At 34.8% G+C, this 20,139-nt stretch overlaps 1 protein-coding gene across 2 annotated transcripts in view; it reads left to right on the top strand.

Annotated features, from left to right (window-relative positions):
- Window positions 1-2,323: 2,323 nt before the first annotated feature.
- LOC126692500 (putative FBD-associated F-box protein At3g50710) overlaps window positions 2,324-20,139 on the top strand; it is a 34,141-nt gene continuing 16,325 nt past the window's right edge. Inside the window, exons 1-3 of one of the 2 annotated variants that reach the window (XM_050388127.1) lie at window positions 2,324-2,608; window positions 2,698-3,939; window positions 11,722-13,484. In XM_050388127.1, coding sequence (XP_050244084.1) covers window positions 2,819-3,939; window positions 11,722-12,142 — 1,542 coding nt within the window. In that variant the 5' untranslated portion in view covers window positions 2,324-2,608; window positions 2,698-2,818 and the 3' untranslated portion in view covers window positions 12,143-13,484. Of the gene's footprint in view, window positions 2,609-2,697; window positions 4,497-11,721; window positions 13,485-20,139 lie in introns of those variants that run through there. The other variant, XR_007645033.1, reaches the window with a different exon arrangement.

Genomic DNA, 20,139 nt, shown 5'->3' with positions numbered 1-20,139 from the left:
CTTATCATCCACGTCCTCATTGAATTAATGGAACTGTTTGGTTCTTATAAACTATATGATACACATTGATTGTCTCTCTAGACTTAATTATTTGCTTTTATTTCTATCATGAAAAGGTATTTGATAAAGACTTTACTTCTATAGGTGTCTGATTGCTTTCTGTTTTGGGTATTTACTTTTTGAAGTCTAATATTTTACTTGTGAAAAGTATAGCTTGAGATTCCTCTAACTCTAAGCACTGGTGTGATGGTCGATGTGTTTCAAGTGCATTTGTCTTCGCATGGAGGAATCCAAATACCCTCAAATTTTCTCTGATTGTCCAATCATATGTTGGAGTCGGTTTGTTGCAAATACAAACTTGCTGCAGATTTTTTATATGATTAGGTAAGCTGCATTGTAATCCAGTCTGCATGATAGGTGGAATCTAAACCCATATGCATGCTAATCCAGACCAATGCCTATTATTCTTGAAGGTGATTGAATCACAAGGCTGTTTTGTGTATCGATTTTATTTTGGTGACAATGTGATTTCTTTAGGCATATAAGAGCTTTACCGAACATAAATTGGATTTTCATCAGTAATATGGAGGATCAGAATCAGATGATTCAGTTCATTTAATCAGAGGCTAGTTTATTATAAATGATCCTTTGAGACACCTGCTAATTTTTAATTTGTTCTGCCGAAATGTCTATCTCTCCCTAATGCCTACCTCCAATTTATAGTACTTATATCAGTGCGTTCTTGTTGAGCAAGATAGAGGGTAACATCAAATATGAATATATCATGTCTAATCTAGCACCAGGTGCCATATAAAAATCACATATCAAATTAAAATAGCGGATCACTTTTTTGACACCTAAATTTGTTGATAAGAACTAAACAAAGCAAGTTAAAGTGAAATTATTGAAAGCTAGCTTATTATTTCGGAGTCTTCGTTATATTGATTATATTTCTTGCATGCTATATATTTGAAGTAATTTCATACCATCAAGTGCAGTGAAATAATAAATTATTATAGCTTTCCTTTTATCACTTCATAATTAACTTTGTTAACGTGTAAAATTATCTGAATATTAAAAAAAACCTTTATGGCTCTTAATATAATAGTCAACATTCTTATCATTTTGTTCATACATTATGATTATATATAAATTCCTTTTGTCCTTATCATAGCCAAGTAAAATTGCCTTCGTTGGTTCTAGTTAACTCAACCGATAAAGTTTCTGATGGTTAAATAAGAGATCTATGATTCAATTCCCGCCTATACAAAAAACTGATTGATGTCTTGGTCTGATGATAAAAAGTACAACCATCAGAAGTAGATGTCATAAGTGTCTTTGATAATTGAATAAGAGATTTAGGTTCAATCCCCACTTACATCAAAAAATAAGATTATTTGTTTGTAATGGGAAGTTTCCTTGTACACCACTTTCATCTATTGGGAAGAATTGAGAAGAGTTTTTGTTTGTAGTTTAGTTTATACTTAATGAGGAATTTGTATCCGTATAAGACTCTAGGTAGGGGTGGCAATTCGTGTTTGCGTGTCGGGTTCGTGTCGTGTCAACTTGTGAGTATTCGAATATATGAGTCAACACTAACTCAACATGTTTATTAAACGGATCAAGACTTCTCAACCCTAACATGATTCATTTATTAAACAGGTTAGTCGTGTCGACATGTTTATCAGATTTTTATCAAAATGAGAAAAAAAAATTATGAAAAAACAAACAAATAAATATTTTTAATATAAAATTTAAAACTAACGAGTAATTACATCATAAATAATCATTCAAAACTAAAACATATCTCAATATCACAAATAATCAATCATAATATGTCAAAAAAAAATATATCATAACAAATAATAAGCTTATATACTTAGGGTTTGAAGGAAATATTGGTAAAATATTATTTAATTAAATGGGTCAGACGGGTCAAACAAATTTCATAGGTTGAGCACTAACTCAACCTATTTATTAAATGAGTTAGTCGTGTTAACTCGAATATGACATGAACTCATTAAACCTCAACTCATAACCTACTAATTTCATATTGTATCGTGTCGAGTTCACGGGTCGTGTTTAATTTTGTCACCCCTAACTCTAAGGAAAAGTTATAGGAAATTTATCTAATAGTTTTTTGTTTTTGAATTTGATTGATATACAATTTTAATCTTGTTTTTATTTTTATCACCCAATTCTTTTTTTTTTTTTTTTTTTTTTTTTTTTTTTTTTTGAAAAAAACCAATTCTTCTTCTTCTTATTCTTCTTTTGTTATTATTATTATTATTATTATTAACTTCTCTTATTGTTATCCACACATTTCACTTCAACCAACTTTTTATCTTCTCGATTCTCAAAAAAAACTTTTTATCTTCTCTTACCAGCCTTCTCCTGGGGTGAGGACCGAGGACATGCAAGAGAGTTCTCTTTATCTCTCTTGTTTCTCTAGAGATGCCAGTGCCACCGGCACTTCCGGCGAGGTATTGGCGGCAATAACGACGTTTCAGGCAGCAAGGCACGAGGCGGCGACATCTAGATGATTCCGTCGAAGCGTGAGGCGTGGTTGCCGTGGTGACTCCGGAAAGGAGTTTGGTCACCAGCAACGGTAATATGTGTTCAGCTATTGAGTTTTTTTCATTTTGTGCGTTTTCGTCTTTAGAATAGAGTGGCTAAAGTTGGGTTTTTACTTTTTAGGAAAAGGGTGTACCTTACCAACGGTAATATTTATGTTTGAACTAGAGTGAGTAGAAACCCACCGACTCTCTGATCTCATCCCAAAAATTGAAACCCATTTCACTCACTCAAATTGGACAGCATGAAGTGGCAGATGATAGAAACAGAGGAGAGGGAGAGGAGAGAGAGGCAGAGGATTGAAAGAGCAGAGAGAGCAAAAATGAGAGATCAGGGATGGCTGATAGATGTGACAAGTACGAGTCGCCGCCGCCTATCATCTGTTCGACAAAATGCCCACACTAACACTGATGATGGCGAAGACATAATTAGCAGTCTACCAGACTCCCTCCTCTGCCACATCCTCTCCTTTCTCCCAATCCGAGACTCTGTCGCGACAAGCATTTTGTCAAGCAGGTGGAGGCCTCTCTGGACCCTCGTCCCTATTCTTCACTTGGACCAGAAACAACTTATAGAGCCATACCCTGATGAAAGGAATAAAAAATTTAAGTTTGTGGATATAGTGCTAAGAATCTGGACTCTTCGAAACGCCATTTCCAATCCCACCCCCCCACTACACAAACTGTTCATTCATTGGTATCACTATTGCCTTCCCTTCTATGTTGACACATTGGTCCGTGCCGCCAATCTGCGTGATTTGCAAGAGCTTGATCTCCATTTATGTAATTATCATCCTCATCAACCTTTGGAGTTGCCCCGTAGTCTCTACTTTTCTACAACATTGGTGGTTCTGAAATTGGGGGCTGATATTCGTCTCAATCCTCCTTCTGCTTGTGTGTTCCCTTGTCTCAGGATTCTACTACTAAAATGTGTTACATTTGCAAACCGCGACTCTCTCCCCACCATCCTCAATGCCTGCCCGGTCCTTCTAGATTTGTCCCTCCATGTGGTTGATAAATATTTGAATAATTTAGACGAGTTCAATGTCATTGTACTTGTAGCTACACTGAAAAGATTACATTTACATTGGAATGTTCATCCTTCGTCGAAGTACATATTCCAGATAAACACCCCAGCTCTCGAGTACATTCATTTCAGAGGTTATTTGAACAGGGATGATGTGTTGGAAAAACTCCCAGATGTGGTTGAATGTGTCATTCAAATTGAGGATTGTGAGAAGAGTGATGATTATGCAAAGAGAGTATGGGACTTCATGGGAAAACTCTATAATGTTATATCCATGGAATTGAGCATAATTACCGCACTGATCCTCTTCCAAGGTTCTAATCATGAAGATATTCCCACCTTTCATAATTTGTCCTGCTTGAAGTTTTGTGGTGACATTTGGTTTGACTGGAATGCGTGGCATGTGTTACACCTCTTGCTTTGTCAGGCTCCAAAGCTACAAACACTTACCTTTGAACATTCAATCTTGCTTGGCCTTAATTTTTATAAACCTAACCCTTGCTTGGAAGAGCCACTTAATATTCCTGAATGTATGTCATCACACCTTACAACGTGTCATTATAAAGGATTAAGAGGGACTACGAAAGACATGGAACTTATTAGAAAAATCCTGGAGGCAGCAAGAGTATTAAAGACAATGAAAATCACCTTACTCAGTTATCTAGGCTCAAGGAGAAAGCTTTGTATTCGCAATGAATTGAGGAAGTTTCAAAGGAGCTCTCAGAATTGCCAAATTGCATTTGACGATGGGCATTTCACATGATCTGGCATTTTGGTTCGTTCCTCTTGGATATTGCATGTCACGTGATTTGCTTTAATATCTTTTGGTATGGCTATATGCATATGTAATTAGGTCCATGTTTGTGTACTTCATTTGCTGTTTTTCCTATGTTGAGGTTATTCCTATGCTGCAGGGAAAAATGCTTGAAGATATAATTTGTATTTGCTCTCTCCTTCAATTATTATAGTTTTTAGTAAGCATGTTTTTTATTTGGGATTTTTCCCCTTGATATAGAAACCAACCAAAAAAAAAAAATCAATTTCTGGACTAAAAGCCTACATGGTAAACTGCATAGAAAACAATGGCCGGACAACAACATTAGGAAAAGGCCTGCTTCTTGTGGATAGCACTTTGGCAGAGGATAAAAAGATACAATGCACACCTTTTCTTCTTTGATGAACACAATGCATACCTTTTTAGCCTTTTAATAACAACGTATTATCAATTATTTCAACCTAGTCTGCAAGTTACATGTCTATAAGTCTCAAATATATTTAGTCATTCTGGAAGTAAATTCTCAAGGAAAAGGAGAGGCGATCAGGAAGGAGAAAAATAAAAATCATGGCTTCTTTGTGGCTGAATGTAAATGAAACTTCAGAAGTTTCTTGCACTAGTGCAACCCATACTTAAGCTTGTTATTGGGTTTTTACTAAATTTAAAGGACTATTGTGTTTACATGTTTGATGAGACAACATATAAGCTTCTTGGGACGGTATCAACCTTATTAGTTAAAATGTGTCATTTAGGTAATTCTATATTGATTGCATGCTAGCTATGGAACCATTCAATGTTACAGATATTCTGGACATAAGCCATACACTGAATGGTTAATGAATATAAAGGTTGAAGGGTCAACTTTTAAGATAATGACTAAAGCTCCATGTATAATTAGGAGGGTTGGATATGCAATTGAGATTTTGAGCTGTATGATAAATGATGGGTTTTTTTTTTTATTCAAAGATTTGTTCTTTGATATTGAGAACTTTGCATGAACAAGAGGGTTTGTGTTTTTTTTAAAACTTTTGTGGAAAGAATGAAAAAGTTTTTTAATTTTTTTTTTTAATTTTTTGGGATAATCGATTATTCTAATGTAATTAAGGTTTTTGGTAAAAGAAAGGAAGGATTTTGATGCTCTGGTGGTTTTGAATCATATGAAAGTATATGGGATTAAGCCTGACATTGTTTGTTATCCTATGCTTTGGAAGGGGATTTTGGGAAAGCAGATGGGTTGCTTGATGAATTGCTTGTGTTCGGTTTGGTTCCTGATGTTTGTACTTATAATGTGTGTGTTTATGGCTTGTGTAAGCAAAATAGCGTGGAAACTGGTATTAAGATGATTGGTTCAATCGAGGAGTTGGGGTGCAAAGTGCAAACCCAATATGAAAACTGCTTGTGTTGGGTTTGACATTGTCTGTTATACAATGTGGTTATTTATAATGTAATATTGGATGCATTTTCCAAGGCTAGGAAATTTACTAGGATCTAGGATGAGGGAGCTTGTTAGGGACAGGGAAATAAGGGTGTTGAGTTCAACTTTCAGATGTTTTGAATTCTGCTGAAAGGTTTAATTGGTGAAGGTGAAATTATGGAAGCTTGTGTTTTGTCTGAGAAAACGTTGGACAATTTGAACTGTCCTCGATGTGAGATATTTTATGAGGTAATATTTGGGTTGTGTCAAAAAGGATTGGTTTGTAATGCAATGGAATTGATGCAGAAAAATAATTGGCAAGAATATTGCTCCTAGGACTATGACCTGGAATCCTTGCTCCTTGGAGCATTCTCATCAGCTCTCTCAAAAAAAATTCCATTTTGACACACCAAAAACCAACTTTATCATTTTAACACATCATTTTACAACATACCTTTATAAGATGTTCTATACTTCAATTCTAAACATTAAAATAATATTTACTACACATTAAAATAATATATTACCTTCTCTCTATTCCTATCACTATCTTCATCATCATCACCAACGGTCACCACCGGCACAAACACCGACGGCCACCACTAGCAACAACATTGACGGCCACCAACGCCACCTCAACTAAAAAAAAAAAAACACAACCAAAGAGACCAAACCAAACAAACCCACATCTATCATCGGCACAAACCCGCATTCACCAAATCAAACAAACCCACATCCCAAATCCACCGAATCAATTATAAAATTCAACAAACCGCATCCCATCCACCAAATCAAACAAACCCACATCCCAAACTGCCTCCGTTGCCGTTGCTGATGGAAGTTTTCACTTCCGGTCACCATGTCCTTCACACTGGAGTTCCTCTTCGTCGCAAAGTGGGTCAGTGATCAGTGGCGAGCTTGGGCGGTCTCTGTCTCTTGGCGTGGCGAGACGGCTATGAGAATGCCAGAGAGAGAGAGAGAGAGAGAGAGAGAGAGAGAGAGAGTGGGTTGCAGATGGAGAGAGCCAGACACACAGAGAGAGAGAGAGAGAGAGAGAGAGAGATGGGTTGCAGACGGAAAGAGCCAAATGATGGAGGAGAGAGAAAAAACGAATTAAATAAGCCAAACAGTGTTTGGCATTGTTGTCCGTATCGTCTCATATTTGAGATGGTACTGTAGATATGTTCCAAATTTTTTGAGATTTGGAACGGCTAATGAGGACTTGTTTTTGTGTTTGGTGTGTCAAATGTGCCGAATATTTGGCATTTGGCACATTTGGCACACCTGATGAGAATGCTCTTAGCTATGGATTTGTACTGAACTTTACAAAGATTATTTAGGCTGGTTTAACTCACCCCGTTAATTGCTAGAACAGTAGCCTTGCATGGGTGAATGCTGAATCAAATATGAACTAACCCATTTATGTATTTTTTTCTCTTTTCTTTTACTTTTTTGGTTATTCAATTCTTTGTTTTTCATGTAAAGGAACCATAATAGCACAATTAAACATCGGTGCAAACAAGTCTGGGTTAAGTCACACACTCGCACCCCATGCTGGCCGTGCATCAGCCTCAAGGTGGCTTCTAACAAAATTAGGGGGATCAGAATATACAACAAAAGAGTGAGCTTGATGGCAGCCTTATTTTGTAAGATCTGCACAATAATTTCTTTCCCTATGTGAGTGGCACAAATGATTGGAGTCCAGAGCTGATTAACGTAACTGTAAGCAGTCAAAAATGTGGTTCAAACTAATCAGGCTGTCGTTCACCTCTACTGGGGGATGTATATTGTATTAGATCATATGTGATTTGTGAACAATTTTCATGTTAAATATATAATAAAATCACTTTCCTCCATTTCATATTTATGTATAGCATGTCTTGGCTTTCTTCTGTTCTTATCATCCATGTCCTCTTTTTCTCCTTTTTGATAGACATCCATGCCCTCTTTGAACTAAGATAAATGGAACTTCTCAGTTCTTAGAATCTACATGATGTGTTGATTGTGAAAAGACTTTACCTCTATAGTTGTCTAGCTTGAGATTCTTTTAAGCATTGGTGTTGCTTTTGTCGTAGTAGTACACATTACACACATTTTTTTTTTTTTGGAAGAGTCAGGACAATCAAGTTGAGTTGGGTGCCTAGTAGTGATATCATGACGCTATCATTTGGTAAATACAGGTAGTAGAACCCATTGAATTTGCTTTTGAGATCCACTTGACTAGATTTTATACTTAAGTTATTTTTTGTTTAAAAAAAAGGGTTGTTCACATATTATTTAGATAAAGTTCATTTTTATTGGAGGAACATATCACGCAATTAAATACATATGATACAATAACACCATCTAATGGTAATTTACACGTGCCTCAAAACTAGTAATGTCAACTAATTATGCAAAGAGCATTTGAACTATGAAATAAGCGAAACATAATATGTAAAAAAAAAAATTTACAAAGTGAATAGTAAGAATAAAAGAAGCACAAACAAGTCAAACCAAAATTACATAGATATCATAATTGTGTAGATTGTAAACCATAGATGCTTCCAGTAGCAATGCATGCTAGCAACTACAATTCTACAAGGTCCTGCATTGCTATAAGAAATTCATGGATAGTTTCAGTTTGAAAAGATTTTAACCCCCTTTACATCAAGTAAAATTTTTACCAGAATCTAAATGTTCCATTTAGATACACAATGGAACTAGGCTATTTTATACAGTTGCTGCCCTACATTTGTCTATCCTCACTGTAGGGATATTAGGTCCAGTAGAATGTATTGGGTCGGTGGCCCAGTCCGAGGACATCTCATAAGCCCAAGGATGGAAAAACATGAGATCGAGGTCAGCACTGATAAATAAAGGAATGAATTTAGGCGTTATGTTTTAGGGAAGTGGTTTGAGGATGAATGCTTCCTCAGCTAAGTAAAGCTGAGGTCGGAAGGTATGGTCCAACATCAAAGGCAACGTTTCAGACAATTCCACTGATAAGGATAAGTATCAAGAAGGAACAAGATATAGGGAAGTTATGAAATATCTGAAGGAAAAGCTGCTACCACCGCATTAAAGGTTCTACAGCTAACTTTCTGGCTGCATTAATGAGGAAGTGATATCTGAACGTAACTTTCAGTCTTATAGCTACTACCCAAAGATTTCAAAAATGTGCTAATAGAACAAGGATCAACACCCACAATCTAATCTGCACGTAGAAGGTGGAGATGAAAGGGGAAAATAGTATAAAATGGAAGGAAGATCCAGAGAGAAGGGGATCGAGAAATTAAGAACAAAACACTGTAGCAATCAAGAACTGAACTTGTAACCAAACTTGAGAATCAATATATAAGAACTAATCTCCTCGGACTGTGCCGATGACAATTTTCTTTAGATTAAACCAGTTTACTTACATTTTCTTGTCACTTAGATCTACTTTACTTGTTGTCTAACTCACTAAAGCCTGGTTTTCCAACCCACTCTCTACAAATTCATTTTATTGGGCTTTTTGGGCCTGAGTTCATTTATCCTTCGGGTTAGGGACCCAAATTGCGTCCTTACACTCACCATATTATTCTCACACCAAAATTATTTTAGTTTTAAATGAACCTTAAGTGAAAGGCATCACTTGAAGATCTTTCAATATACACTAAGGCATGTTGTAATTAATGGCCTGTTTGGAAGTTTAAAAAAGGAGGGGGAGTAGAGTAGAGGGAGGGAAAGTAATTCAATTACCTTATTTGAAAGTTTTTTAAGGAATGAGGGGGAGGAGTTTGGAGGGGTTTCAACCACCTCTAACCCCTCATTTTTAATTCCCCAAAATTGGAGATATTTGGAGGGAGAATAGAGTAGATAAATTATTGACTAGATAAATTTTCCAATTTACCCTTTCTAAATTAATAATAGACCAATGTTGCAAGTCCATTTTCAAATAGGGGTAAATTTGTCTATTTTAATTATTTTCTCTCATCTCCATCCAAAATTTTAAAACATCCAAATAAGGGGAATGACTAATTACTCTCTTCCTTCTTACTAATTTTAAAAATATCCAAACAAAGTGGAGGTGAATTATTTCCCTTTACTCTCCTCCCCACTACTCTCATCACTCTCTAAACTTCCAAACAGGCCATAAATGTTAACATGTTTGCTAAAGAGATGCCATGACTTTCTTTTCCCTCTATTTTAAAATTCAGAAATAGATGAAACTAGTATTCTGATAAAAGATTAACACCTGGCTATGGATTAAGGCATGTTACCAAAATCTTTACTTGAGAAAGGAGTATAAAAATAGCTCTATTGGAAGAATAATGTCAAATCTTACCATAGGAAAACCTTGGGCTGCTTCAAGAACACCTTCTTCAACAGCAATTTACAAAAATGGTGATTTTGGAATCAGATTATACTTTCTCTAAGAGAAAGGGAGAGAGAGAGATAAGATTTGATACAAGCTACTCGATGGATTGTTTAAATTGTTCGGGGCAATTCATCAAAGGCCATAGTGATGAACATTAAGCACAATGTACTTTTTTTTTTAATGAACAAATAATAATTAAAACAAAGTTTAAAAACCCTATTCAAATGCTAACTACCTTAACGGCCTAACCGAATCCACTAAGAAAAGGGAATCACCAATCAACGAATGACACCACTTAAACAAAACGCTGTGGCGTTTTGTGATAGCTGTCTCTGGTAAAATGCGCTGCATTTGGTAGCTCTGTTACAGATTAGCAATGAGATCTGCCTTTGTTGCTTGAGCCTTTAGAGCTACTTCTGTGAAATACGATATCTCTCTGTGAGTAGAAACCCACCCACTTGACTCAGTGTCACTCAAATTGGACAGCATGAAGCGGCAGAGGATAGAAACAGAGGAGAGGGAGAGGAGAGAGAGGCAGAGAATTGAAAGAGCAGAGAGAGCACAAAGGAGAAATGTGAGAAGTGAGACTTGCCTATCAGCTGTTCGACAAAATGCCCAAACTAATACTAATGACTACAAAGACATAATTAGCAATCTACCGGACTCCCTACTCTGCCACATCCTCTCCTTTCTCCCAATCCGAGACTCTGTCTCGACAAGCATTTTGTCGAGCAGGTGGAGGCCACTCTGGACTCTTGTCCCTGTTCTTTACTTGGACCAGAGAGAACTTGGAGAAGAATTGTTTGATGAAAGCAATGGGAAATTTAAGTTTGTGGATATAGTGCCTAGAATCATGACTCTTCGAAAGAATCGAAACACCATTTCCAACCCCATCCCCCCACTACACAAATTGTGCATTCATTGGTATTATAGGTGTCTTCCCTTCTATGTCGACAAATGGGTCCGTGCCACCAATATGTGTGATTTGCGAGAGCTTGATCTCCACCTACGTACTTCTCCGCGTCAACCTATGGAGTTGCCCCGTAGTCTCTACTTTTCTTCTACATTAGTGGTTCTGAAATTGGAGTTTGCAATTCATCTTAATCCTCCTTCTGCTTTTGTTCTCCCTTGTCTCAGGGTTCTACAACTAAATTGTGTTACATTTGCAAACCGCGACTCTCTCTCCACCATCCTCAATGCCTGCCCGGTTCTTCTAGATTTGGCCCTCCATGTAGATGATAAATACTTGAGAAATTTGAACGATTTCAATGTCATTGTTCTTGTAGCTACGCTAAAAAGATTACATTTAAGTTGGAATGTTCTGCCTTTGTCGAAGTACAGATTCCAGATAAACACCCCAGCTCTCGAGTACGTTCATTTCGACGGTTATTTGAGCGGGGATGATGTGTTGGAAAACCTCCCAAACGTGGTTGAATCTGTCATTCAAATTGTGGATTGTGATTCAGTTAATGATTATGCAAAGGGAGTATGGGATTTCATGGGAAAAATCTGCAATGTTATATCCATGGAATTGACCACAATTACTGGACAGATCCTCTGCCATGGTTTTAATCATGAAAATAGTCCCACATTTCATAATTTGTCCTCCTTGAAGTTTTGTGGTGACCTTTGGTATGAGTGGTATGCGTGGCATGTAGTATGGCTCTTGCTTTGTTGGGCTCCAGGGCTACAAACACTTGTCATTGAACATTCATCTTGGCTTGGCTATCTTAATAAACGTAACCCTTTCTTGGAGGAGCCACTCGATGTTCCTGAATGTATGTTATCGCACCTTACAACTTGTGTTTATAAAGGATTTGGGGGGTATGAGAACGAGATGGAACTTGTTAGACAAATCCTGAAGGCAGCAAAAGTACTAAAGATAATGAAAATTACTGTTTCCAGTTATCCAATCTTAGAGAATAAGCCTCATTTTCGCAAGGAATTGAGCAAGTTTTACAGGGGCTCTCAGAATTGTCAATTTGTATTTGACGAAGGACATTTCATATGATATGGCATGTTGGTTCGTCCCTCTTGGATATTGCATGTCACCTGATTTGCTATAATATCTTGTGGTATGGCTATATGCATATGTAATTAGGTCCATGTTTGCTTAATTCATTTGCTGTTTTTGCCATGTTGAGTTTATTCCTATGGTACCAGGAAGAATGCTTGAAGATTTAATTTGCATTTGGTATCTCCTTCAATTATGCTAGTTTTTAGTAAGCATGTTTTTAGTTTGATAATTTTTCCCTTGATACAGCAAAAAAAAGAAAAAAGAAAAAAAAGAAGAAGGGATTTCTAGATTGAAGGCCTACGTGGTAAATTGCACAGAAAACAACTGCAAGACAATATAAGGAAAAAGGCTGCTGCTTTTGGACAGCACTTTGGCAGAGGATAAAAAGATACAATGCACACCTTCTCTTCTTTGATGAATACAATGGATACCTTTTCAGCCTTTTAACAACTATGTTATCAATGTTTTTCAACCTAGTCTGCAAGTTACATGACTAAATTCTCAAGGAAAAGTGGAGGGGATTAGGAGGGAGAAAAAGAAAATTCATGGCATCTTTGTGGCTGAATGTTAATGAAACTTCAGAATTTTCTTGAACTAGTGCAACCCATACTTAAAGCTTGTTATTGGGTCTTTACTAAATTCAAATGACTATTGTGTTTACATGTTTGATGAGAAGATAAGATATACAAGCTTCTTGTTTCAGTCTCAACCTTATTAGTTTAGTAAGTGTCATTTAGTAAATTCTACATAAATTGCAAGCTAGCTATGAAACCATTCAATGTTAAAGGTATTTTGGACATAAGCCACACAGTGAATGGAAAATGAATGTAAGGATTGAAGGGTAGGATATGTTATTGAGATTTTGAATTGTATGATTTTGATTTTGATGGGTATGATTTTGATTTAAAGATTTGTTCTTTGATATTGAGAATTTTGTGTGAACAGGAGTGTTTGTGTGGTTTTGAGGTAATGGGGTTTGTGAAAAGAATGAAAATTTTTGGTTTTTGTCCTGGGATAATGGATCATTCTAATGTGATAAGGGTTTTGGTGAAAGAAGGGTAGGAGGTTTTGAATCAGATGAAAGTAGATGGGATTAAGCCTGACATTGTTTGTTATACTATTGCTTTGAAAGGGGTTATTGTGGAAGGTGATTTTGGGAAAGCAGATGAGGTGTTTGATGAATCGCTTGGTTTGGGTTTGGTTCCTGATGTTTATACTTATAATGTGTATATTTATGGTTTGTATGAGCAGAATAGTGTGGAAGCTAGGATTAAGATGATTGGTTCAATGGAGGAGTGACACAAATAATTGGAGTTCAGAGCTGAATAAGGTTAACTGCATGCAGACAAAAATGTGGTTCAAACTAATCAGGCTGTCGCTCACCTTTACTGAGGGATGTGTCTTGTATTAGATCATATGTGATTTGAGAACAATTTTCATGTTAAATATATCATAAAATCACTTTCATCCATTTCATATTTATGTATAGCCTGTCTTCGCTTTTGTCTGTTCTTATCTTTCATGTCCTCTTTGAATTAAGATAAATGGAACCGTTCGGTTCTTATAAACTATATGGAATGTGTTGATTTTGAAAAGATTTTACCTCTATAGATGTCTAGCTTGAGATTCTTTTAAGAACCGCTATAACGGTTGATGTGTTTCCTTATCCACATACCCTCAAATTTACTTGTAATTGCTTTTGTTGTAGTACACCTTACATACATTTTGCTTTTTTTTTTTTGGGAAGACTCAGGACAATCAAATTGAGTTGGATGCCCGGTAGTGATATCATGACACTATTATTTGATAAATACAGGGTAGTAGAACCCACTGAATTTGCTTTTGTGATCCACTTGACTAATTTTTTTTATACTTCTTCTATTTTTTTTGTTTTAAAAAAGAGCTGTTCACATATTATTTAGATAGTTAACTTTTATTGAAGTAAGATATCACACGATTAAATACATGTAATACAATGATACTATCTAATAGTGATTTACACGTGCCTCAAAACTGGTAATATAAAATAATTATACAAAGAGCATTTGAACTATGAAATAAGCAAAATAAGATATGTAAAAAAATTTACAAAGAGGATGCTAAGAATAAAAGAAGCACAAATAAGCCAAACTAAATTTACATAAATATCATAATCGTGTGGACGGTAGACCATAGATGCTTCCATTAGCAATGCATGCTAGCAAATACAATTCTACATGGTCCTGCATTGCTCTAAGAAATTCATGGATCGTTTCAATGTCAAAAGATTTTTATCTTTTTTTTTTTTTTTTTTTTTTTTCCCTTTACATCAATTAAAATTTTTACCAACATCTAAATGTTCCATTTAGATACACAATGGAACTAAGCTATCTCATATGATTGTTTCCCTACATTTGTCCTTCCTTGTCATAATATTCTCACACCAAAACTATTTTAGTTTTAAGTGAACGTTAACAGAATGACATCACTATCTATATCTATATATATATATATATCTAAAAGCCAAAACGTAGTATTTATTGTTGCTATATTCCAGTTAAGCCACATCAGTGTCCACCTCATTATCATTTTTCTTTCTAATTTTCTTATAATTATTTTTAACATTTACTTTTTTTAATATTTACACTTTTCCTAACCTTCTCCATCCCTTACCTTTTCATCTCCCCACTACCATCTACTTTAATATCATTCTTTCTCTTTCTCTTCACCTTCCTTTATTTTTTCTCTTCTTATTCACACAATTTTACTATAAATTTGTAACTATCCCTTCCATTCTATGCATAGTTCTCTCTCTATCTCTCTCTCTCTCTCTCTCAATTTTTGGGTGGATTTTTTTATTTTTCTTGTATCTCTACTTTAGATTGATAAATTTTTGTATTCTTTAAAACTCTACTTTGAGTTAATATAAGAGAATGAATATGTAGAAGAGCATGCACACCTATCTTTTATAATTTCTCTAATTTAGCTCTTAAAAAGTTTTTTTTTTTTTTTTTTTTTTCCCTTTTCAAATTTATAGATCCACTTTTACAATCTAATCTACATCTCACTCTCTATTCTACAATTCATTCTATTAAAATATTATAACAAACCCATAGAGACTTTCTCCTAAAAAATACCAGATCAAACCCAAAATATTCTAAAAACGCCCGGTGAGACCAAAATGAGCTGAAAATCATATAGTACAACTTAGAGTTGAGAAAAAGAAAGCATTTTTTTTCTCACAGAAATGAAATAAATTTCACATATAACACAGAATACCAAGATTAAGACCACATAAATTTCTGATGACAAATAAACCCAAAAATCTGTAGGGCAGAAATTAAAGATGTATACACCCAAGAAAACTACACCATATTTATCAAAATCAGCCAAGTTCCAAAATAACAATAAGATCTGCATAAATCATAAGTATATGTGTATCAACCTGATTCCCAAACAGGCAGCAAAATAGAAATACAACCAAGAACTCAGGAAGCGAATCTCTGCGTTTTCTAAACTTGCTGGTTCCATTTTATAGACAGACCGATAGAGCATAAGAAGTTTGTTTTACACATGTTTTTTTCAGTAATAATTTGGAGAGAGAAGAGACTAGTGCAAGTGTGCGACAGTCTTGTCTTGCAGTCCAAATGGATCAAATCCTTCTGCATATGCGTATCAGTAGTAGGAGTAGAACAACAAAGTTGGCAAGAGACCCAACAACTTTATGAATGAGTTCTAGGACTGACACAACTTGCTGGAATCTGAAACAAAATGGATTTGTCAGAATAACAGTAAAATTGACAGAGCGTTAATAATGGGTTCTGGGGAGAAAGAAGTTGAAATACTTTCTCACCCTACATCTGCCATTGAGATTATTTGGTGAAGATCTCTTATTAACCGTAGGAGTCGAACAACAATGCGGTCAAGAGTCCCAAGTACTTCAGAAATGAGTTCTAGGACCGACTCAACTTGCTGAAATCTGAAACAAAAACAGATTGTTAGAAAAAATTTACAGTGTCAATAATGGGTTGTGGGGAGGAAGAAGTTGAAACTCTCTCACCCATCATGATTCATGTGCAATTGAGATTTTCTAATCCATTTTTTTCAAAATTATTCTTGATGTGTTCTAAAAAGAGTTATTTACAAAAACAGAGCATGAAGCAGTGCACACTCTGTTTCAACTTATTTATATTGGAAGCTCCAAGTTATGTAAAAGTAAAAACCACATAGTAGATACTAACATAGAAGTGTTGTTAGTTAAAAACCTGAGAAGCGCGAGAAATAGTGTGATTATGAGAACGAATAGGCCAAGAACTATTTGAGCAGCAAGTAAAACCTCTGGATTAAGCTCGTTCGCTGTAGTAACCAAGAGAAAATTAATTGTATGAAATACTGAAATCAACAGAAGTAAAAATTAAATTGTTAAAAATATATATTCATTCTCACCCAGTAAAGGAAGCTGCATCTGCATTTTGAGTTTGTAGGTGGAGTTCTGATTTGAATACGGATTTGAATATTAATACTACATTGTGGAGCTACTTTGATGTGGATTGCGTTGCATTTTTTTGTCTCTCTACTTTGATGTGGATTGATGTGCTTTTGCATTGCATTTTTTTGGATGTGGATTGTGTGCTTCTGCATTGCATTTTTTTGACCTTTGTAGGTGCTTCTTTGGAGGTGCTTCTTTGATGTGGATTGTGTGCTTCTGCATTGCATTTTTTTTACCTTTGTAGGTGCTTCTTTGGAGTGGATTAATTCCTTTTTTTGATGTAGGACTAGATTGGATCATGTATCAACTTAATTACAGTCAACGTGGCCAGATTTGCGGCCGTTCGTGTTCGGAAATTATCAACCATATATTAACCATTCATCCTTACTATTTCTATCCTATGTGGGACTTTGTCATTTAATTAACTTGGTAATTTATAGCAATAATTCTGAACCATTTAGCTTAGCTTCTAGTTTATCTCCCTCAACAACAAAAGAAAAAACGCAAATAATTATAATCGGTTTAATTCTCAAAATTATTCTTAATTTGTTTTTAAGAGATTTATGTTAAACAAATTATAAGAATTCATAATAAAGATTATATATATAAATATATATATATATATTATTAGTATACAACTCAATTAATATTAGACTAAAACATTAACTTTTATCATTTTCTCTTCGTCTGATTGTAGGAACAAAAGGATGATCACTACCGCTTTATTAACAATTAGAAAATTTTCCCCTCAAAAAAAAAAAAAAAAATTAGAAAATTTTCCCCTCAAAAAAAAAAAAAAAAAATTAGAAAATTTAATTCATCAACGATACAATTTTATGGCCCTAGCTAACTTCACCTCCCCATATATTGGTCTTGCGCCATGCTTAAATGCTATATTGAATTGATCCCTAAAATTTCATAATAATTTTATTGTAACAAAATTTTGTTGTGTGTAACACCTACACTAGTATTTAATGATAATAAAATCTTTTAAGAACACATTGTTGAGGGACTATATGTTTTATGTCCATATAACTTAGCTGCCTATATATTGGTATGGTCATGTGCTGTGCTTAAATTGTATACTTAATATTTCCGGGTAATTTCATAGTATTTATGTATATATTTCAAATAAGAGATGAAGATTTAAACATTGGACGTTTGAAACACTCAAAACTACTAGGCCAAGCGACCTAAAGGTCATTGGTAATAGGGGTGTCCAGCTAGAACCGGACCTGATCCAACCGACCAGACCCGACCGGAACTGACCCACTTGCGACCGATTCATGAGCTTCGGTGGTCGGCGGCGGGTTGCAAAGCCCAAAAACTGAGTTCGGCGGGTCGGATGGCGGGTTCTCTCCTCTAAAACCCACCTCAACTGACCCGACTGGAGCCTTAACGAAATCCGACGAAATAAGAATTTCCTAGCGAGTTTTTGGTCAAAATACCTTAGATTTTTATGAGATTTAGGTCGGATTTGGGGAGATGTCACCGAATCTAGTGAGATCTCAGCCAGATCTGGTGGAAATCTCACCGGATCTAGTGAGATCTCACCAGATCCGGTGAGATCTCCGCCGGATCTAGCGCATTTTGGCTTGAAATTAACTATTTTGGCCGGATTTTCCACCGTGGACGGTTTCGACTGAATCAACCGTGTTTCCGGCGCAAAATTGACCTTTCCGATCTGACTCTCTCACAGGTCAGCGGTGGGTCAGAACGTTCTTCACCCGAGTCCGGCGGGTGGGTCTCGGGTTGGGCACAAACCCGACCCGAACTGACTCGTGGACACCCCTAATTGGTAATTTGGTGCAACCTTTTCACTTCAACATAGATTTTGTTGTTACACAATAAAATGTTTTGAAATACTTTAACACATGCCAAATGTCTTTAGCTGAATTGTTACTTCCAGATGTTGAAATCCCCCCGCTCGTAATTATTGAATCATCCAAAAAAAAAATTTTGACACTAATTCTAACACATGTACACATATATGTACAAATATATAATTACACACGTTTTTATATAAAGATAGACCAAAATCTAGGTAGATACCATTGGTGAGGTTTATGCCAACCTTGTAGAAAGCATGTTATCTTGCCTATGCGTTAAACATTTGAGACAATTTCTTAGGTTCTATACAATATGTTTCTCATTTAAATTCAAAAAATATATTACATTAAATGTAATCGTTTTAGGGAAAGTAACATAATTTTTATTGTATTGGCCATACAATAATTTGTTTAAATTTTAATTAAGAAACCTAAAGTACAACAAATAAAAAATTGTACCTAAGTTTGTCGTTTTATATAAATAGTTTCTAAAACAAGCACCAAATTAAATAAATATATAGTTACTAGTAAAAATACACAATTAAATCAATATTGCAATAGAAATGATTAATTTTGATCATTTTCTAAAATAATCCTTGTTGGCTTATGTTAAAAGATCTGAAAGTAGTCAAGCCCATCTTGTTGAGTGTAGTCCTTATCCAAGAGTCTAGCTTTATATCTTTCTACAAACCCATTATACCTATACTTTATATTGTAGACCAACTAAGAACACTAGCATCAGGTTAGCATTGCACACCAAACACCAAAAACTTCACACATCAAATTTTAAAAAATGCTAAAAATTTTAGCATGGATGAACAATACCATTCTATTAGTAGAACTATAAGGCAAAAATGGTAAATTTTTTTCTTATTTTTTTATTCTCTTTTTCTCTCTCCTCTAACACATGTTTGTCTCTCTCTCTCTCTCTCTCTTTCCCTGGTATGCAGGGCCAGCTCAACAACTTTTGGAGCCTAAGGCGAAAACTTTAAGTGGGGCATTTTCTTATATGTAAATATTAATTAGATAAAATTTATTTTCATTATTATCTTTTTGTTGTATAATTTCATTATCTTCTAATTATTTTTTATGATTTTTATTTTCATTTGTTATATATTCATCCTAATTTTCTGTTGTGTTTTGTTTAATACTAGTAACAAATTTATCCATAGATCATTTCTGTGATTCAATTTATTTTTCAAGTTTTCTCTTTATTTTTAAAGTTTTTGTATCCATTTTTTAATAGATATTTATAATTAAGAAATACTTCTAAATAAATAAAACACTATTTATAATAAAAAATTACAATTTAATTAAAATAAAATTTAAAGAATAGAACAATGGAACCTGATATATCAAAAACGAGATTGCAACTTTACTAAATCATGTGATCACTTTGTACTCTAAATCTGCACAAATAAACATGTATTTATCACATAACTTAATAAATTAGTACAATATAAAGTAAATTATTCTAAAAGAATAACTAATAAAAATATTCCTAAACAATCCAAATTAAATAAACTATTGGAAATTAAAATAATAATAAAAAGTTAACAAAACACGTGATAACGCCATCATGGTAGTAGTCTAGTATTAGTAAAATAAAAGGTTCTTACTAGGTGTGTAAATGTGTTAGTGTGGCCTTTTTAAACTTAATTTTGTCTCTTCACCTTCATTTTCTGTGTTGTGTG

This window comes from Quercus robur, chromosome 7, assembly GCF_932294415.1.
Source record: "Quercus robur chromosome 7, dhQueRobu3.1, whole genome shotgun sequence".
Lineage (NCBI taxonomy): Eukaryota > Viridiplantae > Streptophyta > Magnoliopsida > Fagales > Fagaceae > Quercus > Quercus robur.
The sequence above is the reverse complement of the archived record's forward strand: the minus strand, read 5'-3'. Positions and strand labels throughout refer to the sequence as shown.